Source organism: Pollicipes pollicipes, unplaced genomic scaffold (genome assembly GCF_011947565.3).
Source record: "Pollicipes pollicipes isolate AB1234 unplaced genomic scaffold, Ppol_2.1 Scaffold_7261;HRSCAF=8764_pilon_pilon_pilon, whole genome shotgun sequence".
Lineage (NCBI taxonomy): Eukaryota > Metazoa > Arthropoda > Thecostraca > Pollicipedomorpha > Pollicipedidae > Pollicipes > Pollicipes pollicipes.
In genome coordinates, this window is record NW_023597054.1 from 15,701,971 (window position 1) to 15,712,888 (window position 10,918).

Genomic DNA, 10,918 nt, shown 5'->3' on the forward strand with positions numbered 1-10,918 from the left:
CGGTCGCTGGTCGACCTCCGTGAGCTTCCCCGTCCCGTCCGCCGGTCGGACGTCCTGCCGTATTCCACACTGCTGACTGTCCCCCGTCTCTGGGTGTGCTCCTGCATCCGAGAGAATTGTTTTAGTCCGGAAATTTCCGGAGTTTTAGTGCGCTTCGGCACATATACGAAGACTAGCGGCTAGCCCCGCCCCCACCCCCCTCGAGGATCTCGGAAGGCTCTCCGGTACGATCTCAGCCGGCTGCGGCGATCTCGGACCGTTTGCGAAGGATCTCTATAGTTTGTCCCTCCCGCTCCGTGCTGGCACGAGATGGCCGGCGGGCTGGTTCCGATGTTTGGACGCCTGCTGGCGGCCGGATCGCCCTCGGCAATTAAGACCATCAGAGCTGGACTCATGCTGGCAAACTCGCCCTACTGCATCACGCTGCCCGGTGAGTTCTTGTTCTCCGCATCTCTTTGAAGCGACCGGTCCCGGAAGATAACCGAGGTTGTCGCGTGGGATGAAGCTGCCGTTTCGTGCTGTGCTGACCCTTCTGATTATCTCCGTTAGCGCCATGCATATAATCATAAGATATTAGCGCCGAGGTGTGCATCACTAGGTTTCCGTACACCCACGCTTTACCGTCATTTTATGATTATTTCAGCGACCAATTGTCGAACCTAGCACGCGTTATCGTACTGCAATCAATGTGGCGCCGGTGGCGCTGACCCCTGACTTCGCTTGGTGATGACCTCTGACCTCGCCGTTCCGCGTGCGACGGTCCACCAGACCGCAAGCAGCTGAGCGCGCTGATCCCGAGGAGTGAGACGGACCCGTTCGGTGCAGAAGGTCCGCGAGCGGTGGCCCCACGCACCCCACAGAAGGCCCTGTCCAAGGAGGTGAGGCTCTCGAGGCCCAGCGTACTGCGCTGGTGGTCAAAGCCAGTCCGGCTACGCTGTCTAGGAATGGGTACATTTTTCCAGATTCGTATCTTTGGTGGCATTTCTGTTGCACCTATTTGATTTATTGTAGCTGCGTGAAGTCATGGACATTGCAGTGCGTTTTCATGACTGATTGCGACGGGGTCTGGTATTTCTCGCGGTAAGCTTTCATGAAATGGTGAATAGCTATAATACGCGTATAGGATGTCGTGTGCAATAATTACGCTTGAGCCTAGTGGGTTTACCGATGAATTCGCGTCCTTCCGCAGGAGTTGGACCTGAAAGAGCTGGCCGAGACAAACTGTGAGAAGGCGCTGGAGATCCTGCAGGCAGATGGCTGGCATCAGGTGGACTCAGAGGAAGAGGACGGACTCTTTGTCAGGGACAGTGGAGGACGCACTATCTGGAAGTTCAGGGTGAGATGCTGTCTATAGCTTTAACCTCAATTGGTGGGAGATGATTTGCTAAGGGAGTTGCAGCGGATCTCGTAACTCGGAAAATCCTGCCTTAACATTAATAAGGACGTTGGAGAGGGTTGGCAAGCGTTCTGTAATGCTAGCTCAATGGTTATTTTAATAACAGAACAGTTCTTAAATGTGGTTTACAGCTCCGGAGAGCGCTCGGTGTTCTGCGTCGCTGTGTTTTTAGCCCCGTCATATGAGGAGTACATAGCTCCGCTAAGCATTGTTCGCTGCGCCATTATTATGCGCCTGGGTGATAGGAACGATCATTCGACCTCTTTCAGTTATGTGTCAATCATTCTACTATTGTAAGAAAAATTTCAAATGCGTTTGTACCATTTTCCAGACTGTCATCAAATGCTGCCCTGAAAAGTTCGCACAAGAGCTGCTCCACAAATGTGAGAACTGCCCCTCGTGGAACCAGACCATCCAGCAGTGTCATCAGACCCACCGCGTAAGAACCTGTCACGCTGGCAACAGTGAACACGGCCTCGGAGCTCCTCTGGTGTCGGACGGGGACGACATGGCCGCACGGGCGGTCTCGCGTACCACTTGCGTGCTGTTGCATGTCCAGATAGTGCGCCTGTTGCCGACTGCAGCGCTGCAGCGGTAACGAAGTACGCAATATTGATCAGAAGCAGGCGCTGATCGCATCGTCGTGTGTCGTGTGTCGCATCGCTGGTCGCTGATCCGATTGCCTGGTCTCTGAGTCAGTCAGCTATTGTTGGCTGTGCTGACTATCACCCCACATCGCCCGCGTCGTACACACCGCGCCGGGTCCTGTGACCGCCGCCTCGGTGGCCGGGGGTCACTGCGTCGGTTGCTGCTGTCTGCTACGCTAGTTGTCGCGTGACGGTTGTATGGTGACTGCTGTCCCAGCCGTCCAATGTCGGCCGTGCCGGCCGTCCCGTGTCGGCTGTGTCGGCCGCCCACTGTCAGCTGTGCCGGTCGTGACCGACCTCCGCGCCACCCGCGCACACGCCACAGATTGCCGACGGTGTGGAGATCATACACCAGGTGACCGGCCTCCTGTTTGGAGGGGTCGTCTCGAAGCGCGAGTTCGTCAACTTGCGCCGCCTCGGCCGCCGCGGCGACATGCACTACAGCGCCGTCGCCTCGATCGAACACCGGGACCTGCCGCTGCGCAGCAGCTTCGTCAGGTCAGTGGCCTGTCCGCCGCGTCAGGTCGGCGACCTTCGCAAGGTCAAGGCAGCCCGCCAGTGTGGTGATATGCTGCGCTGCCGAGTGAAACGCGTGCGGAATACCCTTCCCCTTTCGAAGACCCTCCCCCTTTTGAAGACCCTTCCCTTTCCTTTGACCCTTCCTCGGTCGAAGCCATTTTGTCTTAGCTAGCATGAAAAGCATCCGCGCGCTATGCAACAGGGCATGCCCACGTGGAAGGTGATACGCTGCATGCTTCCCATCCGCTCTCCTCCCGTGAGATGTTGCAGCGCTGGCAACTACGTTATTCGCTGGGATCCGATGCGTGTCCTATAAACGGATGGTCTCGGCTTCTAACGGATGATGTTCGTTGTGATGCTGACAGAGATGATCCGTTGTCCTCACATTTGCTGACCAACGCAGCCGTCATTCTCACGGCCCAATGCTGCTGATCTTTCCCCGGCGCCCGGCACGACCTTCCTGCGTCTGAAGTTCATTTCCGGCATCAGGTGCCGGCTCTAGGTCGGCCAGTGCCCATGGCAACTGGCGCTGCCCTCCCCTTCCTTGCCCCCAGAACCCCTTGTTGGCATGCATGGTGCCTGCAGCGGTGGTAGCACGTGTTAAGAACAACGGGTCGTAAAAGGCTGGTCAGTGCTTTCACTGTTGTCCCGGTGCCTCCAGCTTACTGGGCCCAGCGACTCAATGACGTCATGACCGCTGTAAGACGACACAAGGTCGCGAACACGTGACATTCCGATCGCACGGAATTCGATCGTACGAATGCCACATTTGGGCACGCGCGTTGCTGTGTACGTGATATCTTGGGAGGCATGCCCACCTGTATTCTCCGTCTTCACTCGGACTAGCGCTTCTTGGGACACGGCAACAATTATGAGACGCCATGGAGGTAGTCCACGGGAGGACCAAGGGGGCCATGAGATCCCGCGCCCTGGGCCGTGAACTTTACAATATAGACTGTGCGATTGTGTAGGCATTGTGTCAGATCGGCAGGTTTTGGGAAACATTGGCATTTTGTCTCTGTGCATGCGAGGCGGAAGCCGACGTCATGGCAGAACGGCGCAGCACGGAATAGATCTTAACGATTAACGCGTGCCCACTTCGCACCCCTGTGACTCTCGCTGACCGCATTCGAATCCGGCAGGGCTTTGAACTTCCCGACAGTGCTCACGGTTAGTCCAATGGACGGAGCACCCAATCACTGCGTCGTAGAGGGCACGCTCAACTACGACCTGAAGCTGCGCATGGTGCCGCAGCTGCTCATCCAGCGGGGCACGCTCTCCGTCTGGCGCCAGCTACGCACGCAAATGCTCGCACTGGCCGAGCGCGTGCGCGGTTGATCCCGCCGCGCACGCCGTGACCTTTCGGCGCCGCGGGCGACGGCCGTCTGACCCCGTGACCTCGCCGCGCCGCGCGGCCCCTGCGAAGTGGACACCTAGTGCGTAGCACGCGCTAAGCCTGGGCCGGGTTTGTCGAGCAGCTGGACGATGAGACGCCGCGCCCCTAGTTTGTCGACCTGCAGTCGGTTCAACAACACACCGCGTCGGATCTGCAGCCAGAGATCCGTTGCCATTTAGAGAGCATTGCTTTGAACGCATCACAGATTCATAAAGTAGCATGTGATGTTTTTTAGCACTTTATGGCGCATTGTGAGCGTAATGTGCTTTTTCTAGTGCCACATGGCATTCTAACAGGCACCACAACAGGCACCTCGAATTTGGTGTGTGTGTTTGCAGAGCTGAATGATTGGTTGGTTAGCGATAGCAACTCAAGATCACTAGCCACAACTGGCTTCACACGATCACAATCCGCGTGTGAAAACCTGCAGCCAGTGTGTTGTGCGTAATGTACGTAATGGACCCTTGTCCGGCAGCTGATCGCAACACATGAGAGCAGCGCTGTCTGTGGACGCCATGGGATGCACTGTTCGTGCGTAAAGGTTAAAACAGATGCCATGCCTTCTTCATGACTGACCAATGGCGATGCATGTTGTGGGTAGCTGGGCTGCGTCTCTGTCCAAGGGTCAAAGTGACAGGATTCCAGCATCGCTTACCTTCCGTTGAACGGGGACACAGCGGAAGGAGACCATTGAAGGTTTCTCAACAGTGATGTTACGGCGTCCAGTTGACCTGGCAATTTCTGTTCGGTATCGCCCTCTCTCCTAGTGTGGTGATCGTACTTCGATTTCCCAACATGGTAGGATACATGGCGATCGCCTGCATGTATTGATGTTTTGTAAGATTTTTAAAATAAAGCTGAGAATGGATTCGATGGTGTAAGCTGCTGTCAACCTGTTCGACTTCCCACTGATTGTTCGGATAGCATGGTGGTACCCTAGTATACTATTACCGCACAATACATGCCATCAGTCGCTGACTATGAACGTGGGCCTGAAAGTGGCGCCAGGTGTGTGGTCGGCTGGGGCTAGGCCTGCATTTTTACTTGCGCGTCGGCCCCAAGACTGAGATATTCGGGCTGCTCGTGGTACCCTAAAGCGGCTGCATGCGAGGTTTACTAGACTGATGTGCCGCTTTGGTACGATACGTCTACCGGCAAACAATACTCGATGTTCATCAGCGTCCCCCGACGTGAGGGGCTCGCTGTGGGACGTAAATTACGGAACAGCTGACGAAATGTGTAGAGGCTGGCGCTTGCTGAGAGTTTCAGGGAAGACAGGTGGGGTGAAAGGGGCGTGGCAAATCGCGTTACGCACTTTATGGGTGATCCTTGGTACATTAGGCGGAAATCCACGCAGCACGGTGACTTAGTGCACCAGAGCCACCGCCCTATCTAGCCATTGTGACCATCACCAATTACTCTATATTACTTCTCGGAGACGTAGCCAAGATATCGAGCCACTGAGACCAACTGATTGCGTCGTGTGCCCTTGACAATCATTTATAATTGCTGAAACGTCGAACGGTAATTAAGGGGAATTTTATCCTGCTCCACCTAATGAAAATAAGACGGTAGATGACGTGATGACGCCGCCATCCCCGGCGAGGAGCGGCGTTGTTGGCCAGTAAGGTGACCACTGCCGGCGGCCCGGCGCCAGCGCCGCGGGCAGGGGCCGGCACCTGCCACCATGTCGTCACCGGACATTGGCTCATCTCGCGAGGCCGCCGGTCAGTGACCAGCTGACCGGGCGGGCTGCAGGGGAAGTTGTTCTCGTGACGCGCATGATGCGTCCCAGCTCCTGGGCCGTGTATCCTGCCACAGGCGAGCGTCCTTTTGCGACCTTGGGGAGTGGAGGATCCACAGCTTCGTGTAGTGCCAAGCTCTGCTCAGGTGGGCGCAAAATGGCGAGTGCATGCATTGTAATGGTTATAGTAAAAGTAAACGTCGCGATGCGGTGTGCGTCATTATACGCGGTCCTCTACAATAGGATAGTCCACAATATTTCATCGATCTCAGCAATTCCCGATTATGTTGTCAGTTGTCGAACAGAAAGCAGCCAATGAACCTTTTTCACGAACACATCACTCCGCGGCCTAAACCGGTAGGCTGGGCCGTGGTAACTATGCAGGCGGGTGCGCAGGCAACTACGCAGGTAACTACCCAGTTTATTGCTACCAATGTCCACATGTACGTTTCTCACAGCTGTTGGTCGAATTTGCCCGAGCCGCGCATCATTACAAATTAATGGATTCCTCTTGTTTAGTGGTCTACCACAACCCACACATTTTTATGAACCAATGAACCTCAGTCTGATAGGGCTTTACCAAAGACGCGAGGCCCAGTTTTAAATGATAGGTTGCATCGAAATGTCAGTGCTAGATGGAGTCATATCTCTTTCAGATGGTTTCCTAGACCATTAGACGGCTGAAAGCAGAATCATAATTTATTACATTGACCTCGGGTCTAGTTTGAAATCAGATCAAGGTTAAAACCAAAGAACTCGTCGAGTAGAAAACGCTTTTTAAGAGTTGGTTTATGACGCTCGTTCCAAAATATGCGATTACAAGGGCGTCAACAAACTGTTTATTCTGACTTCATGAATGTCAGGGTAGGTCACTGAACTAGATTGATTTCGATTAAACTTTTGTTGTGAGAGGCATGCCGCCTTTGATGCTGATTTTAAATTTGAATGTAAAAATAGATGCGACGGACTTGGCCATTTTGATTATTTTAAGGTTACATAGCGTCGGTTGTCTGGCATGACCCCCCCCCCCGCCCAGTTACCTTTTGCTGAGAAGGTATCTAGGTTACATATGGTCACGTGATGTCCCAGGCAATCCACATCTATCTCCAGTTTGACCTTATTTGACCCTCTTCGACCTGAAGATCACGACCCACACACAACAATTTGACGCAAATGGGTTTACATGAAGTACCATCTACACAGCGAACGTAATGTCTCTGGCTCTTAGTTTTTATGTCATGGGATCAGATTGGCCCCATCCCCAACCCCAGCAGAACGCGTCATGTTCAGCCGGGCACCTGGACGCGTTGAATAATTGCGGTTCCTCTTGCTACAAAGAGCAACTACAGCAAAAGTTTCTGGTAACTGCGACTCAAGTCGGGCATGTTCCAACTGTTAAGGTAAGGCTCACCCGCCTGCAGCCTCGCTCCTAGCAGGAAGTTGACGAAAGGAGAACGATAAGCCACTGTCCTGACAATAAAATATGATCCATCTTTTGCATTATGAAGCTTTCCGTGCCCTTGTTGACAGCCGAGTGAGCAGTGTGCGAAATCCAAACCCCAATCCACATTCTGGGGTCTTTAAACTGCAATGTAATCGCTTCCATACTCTGTTGCCCGCGGCTAAGCCAGCAAAAAAGCCACTCTGACACTGTACCGCGTTCAACTGCAAACGGGCAGCACAGGTGCCCAGACTATTTGAAGCCGGAGGCACTCACTCGTCACAGCATAAACGGGCAGAACAGGTGCCCAGACTATTTGAAACCGGAGGCATTCACTTGTCACAGTATAAACGCTCCATGGAAAACCTTCAATGTGTGTGGTGTACACCCTAACGCGCGCCTCATGGTACAAGTCTGAAAGCGGCGGCGCGAAATCATCAGCGCGAGGTGAATACAAAATTCGTCGGTGAGTGGATGACCGGAGCTTCCACCAAACCTGAGCTTCTCTGCTGAATTATCTCGCTCTCCATTCAAATCTATAGGATACCCCAAAGGTGGCAGCCGGCTCCACCCCACTGGTCGTCGACTTTCACCAGTAGCCGAAATCAGCTTGTCAACGCAGCTCAGTTCACGCGATATTGCGTCGTCGCAGCGCTTTCGTTGAATTGCACGCAGTGAACAAGCAGGAGCTCGGGTGACTACATCCAAAGCCCGACAACGCTGCCGTCTGGTCGGCGGCCGCCGGGGCTCGGGTGTCGCCAGGTCAGCAGCGCTCCGCGGCCAGCCGCCGCTGGGTCACGTGTGGTTACCGGTCGAAGGCGCCGCCAGTCGGCCGGAGCGGGGGGAGGGGAGGGCCGCCAGGTGCTGGGCGGCCGGGCGGGGGGTCCTCTCGTGCTGAGCTGGTGCCGGCTGGTCCTCTTTCGGCATGTAGACTGATGAGGCGGCTCCCTCTACAGTCCCGAAGTCCGGCCGACGCCGGTCAGAGGCGCCCATGCCCGGGGGCGCCGGTGGGCCAGCTCACCATGGACAGATGCGCCGTCTGTGACACGACTGGCGCAGGCCGGCCTCACCGCCCCACCATCCGGCTGTCGGCCCGATGGTGACGGTCGTAAAAGCTCGTCGTCCGGCTGCTGGTGAGGAAGGTGAATGCCCGCCACCAGCCGAAGATCGAATCGGACGGGCTTGCCATCGCCTTTGCAGCCGTCACATATTACGGCGCGTCATTCAACCAAGAACGAGGCAACAGCGTCTGGCTCGTGGGATAAACAACTCCTTTCCTCGCTGGCGTGAGCAGAGTGACTTACACGCGGCCGCCGTGGGCGGCTTCAGCTAAATCAGGGGTGGGACTTGGCGACGAGTTGGTCTTCCACCCACGCCGTTCATTCTATCCCTGATTGGGTGTCTTGTATCCGCCGACGGACAACATGACCGGTGTTTGTTGCAGGGACATTTGAGATGTTGTCTGCAGTCCGTGATTGTGCCTGTCTTCAAGTGGATGCCTCTCGGTTAAGAAGCATCTCTTGGGTGGCAGGCTGCCTTTTCGGTACAGGGCCGCTCGGTAAGTACGCCCCTTTTCGGGTACTTACTTGATACCTTAGTTATCAGAAGGGTAGTCATTCAGCAACAAATCAAATCAAACCACGTTTAATACAACGCTTGAAGCTTTCCACGTCTTCGTCTTGTCAAATAAAAATGCGTGCAAAGCAAGGTAGCACCTAAAAACGTGAGTAGATATCCTTTGAGTAGAATTTGCATTCAAGATGTACCCCACATTGCCCTCCGTAACCGAAAATGGGGCTTCCTTTGCCTTCCGGGGTCAAAACACTTTGATAAATGCAGCCTTCAATTTCTCAAGTGAGGAAAGTACACTAGATACAGATTGGAAAGTACGGACATGTTGCTGTAGGGGTCCATTTGCCCCCTTTTCGTCCAAGCTCGGAAGGTCTTTTGGAATGTCACGTCTAGGAGCCTGCCCAAATATATGAGGCCTAAGTTTGCCTAGGCCTTCTGAAAATTCTCCCTTGCCTGAAAGTCCGTGACGACACCGGTGACGACGCTCGAAAACATAGTAATTTTGAATGATGATAATGTTCTGGATGGAAGGGGCGCAAGGCAAGGTACTTAACAGGCATCGCATGGCGAAAAACCTGGCATGTGTCAAGATATAGCACTGCGCCCGGGCTCTTCCAATCTAAATCACGACAGCTCTGAGGCGCAGCCACGAGGTCGCTAACTGGCTGGACCCCACTAGTTCAGTGGAGGGGCGACTTTACCCCGCTACTCCCCCCCCCCCCTCCAACCCATCCGCCCTCCTGGGCGCGCAACTGACCAAGGGGACTTGTGATTCATAAGCCCTATGCAAGCTAGGACTCATGGCTTGGATAGGTGCGTTTTTATCTCGTTCTACATTTGTGGCTTGTTCTACATTTTACTTTCATGTCTTTTAAATCTTAGGCTACCAGACTGTTTGCTTTCAATAAAACCAATACTTATTGCATTTGACTTTGATCCTTCGACTTTCTGCCTTTTTCTTTCATCCTTTCGGCTTTCTACCCTTTTGACCTTTTCATCGAGCTTTGTCCCGTCTGACATTTTGCTGTCTCACTTATTGTCCTGGAGCCCTCCTGAATAGTGGACTGCCTCTAGGGCAAAGAGCTACCTTCTTGAGAAGGTTGCCTCTCAAGTACGAGGTTACTCGTTGGGTACCATGTCATTCTCCTCATCTAATATGTCATCCCTCGGAATTAAGTCCCCCTTGGGTAGTGAGCTACCTCTTAGCTAACAGGCCACCCCTCCTTTTTCAGAACACTAACTGTCGGATAGCGGGTTACCCTCCAGATGTGCAATGCTTGTCGCATAAACTGGGTGGTGAGGTATCTTCCGGGTAGTACCTGAACTACCGGGCCAACTTCGCACAGACCAACTGTGGCATGAACTGGATGGTGAGCTCCTCTCGCGTAGTACCTGAACTACCGGGCCAGCCTGACACAGGCCAACTGTGGTATAAACTGGGTGGTGGGCTACCTCTCGGGTAGTACCTGTACTACCAGGCCAACTTGAAACTGGCCAACCGTAGCATAAACTGGATGGTGAGCTACTTCTCGGGCAGCACCTGAACTACCGGGCCAGCCTGACACAGGCCGACTGTGGTATAAACTGGGAGGTGTTACCCCTCGGGTAGTACCTGAACTACCGGGCCGACTTGAAACAGGCCAACTGTGGTATAAACTGGATGGTGAGCTACTTCCCGGGCAGCACCTGAACTACCGGGCCAGCCTGACACAGGCCGACTGTGGCATAAATTGGGTGGTGAGCTACCTCTCGGGTAGTACCTGAACTACCGGGCCAGACTGACGCAGGCCAATTGTGGTCGGAGTCTAGTCAGACGAGATTCACCAGAAAAGCGTCTCGGCTTGAACCAATCGTGGAATCGCTCTTTTGCAGCGAAGAACAAAGAACACCTCTCAGGCCTAATCCGATCGCAAGCGTACGGGTTCTTCGCAGAGACAGGTACTGTTGCCCTGACAGCCCACTAGCCTACCTGCCGTGTGACAATCATTCGTTTGAGCAGCGCAAGGTAGAAACTTATTGGCTTTGGCACTCACAAGAAGCTTAGGCGGTGAACCAAAACACAGTATAACCACGGGCTTATTACTTTCTCGCGGGTCACAAACCAGGGCCAAGAGCAGGGTACACTGATCTCCGCCCGGGTTGCACATACCCACGGACTGACCCCACGCAAGCGAAGCTCAGGGCAAGGAGTCGTGCATGCGGG

At 54.2% G+C, this 10,918-nt stretch overlaps 1 protein-coding gene across 1 annotated transcript; it reads left to right on the forward strand.

Moving 5' to 3' along the window:
- On the forward strand, positions 1–4,931 carry LOC119113234 (stAR-related lipid transfer protein 3). The gene is made up of 6 exons (XM_037237588.1): positions 1–430; positions 769–878; positions 1,190–1,336; positions 1,728–1,835; positions 2,369–2,541; positions 3,705–4,931. Exons 1-6 carry the CDS (start codon positions 310–312, stop codon positions 3,898–3,900), a joined length of 855 nt encoding a protein of 284 aa, XP_037093483.1. The 5' UTR covers positions 1–309; the 3' UTR covers positions 3,901–4,931.
- The last annotated feature ends 5,987 nt before the right edge of the window (positions 4,932–10,918 follow it).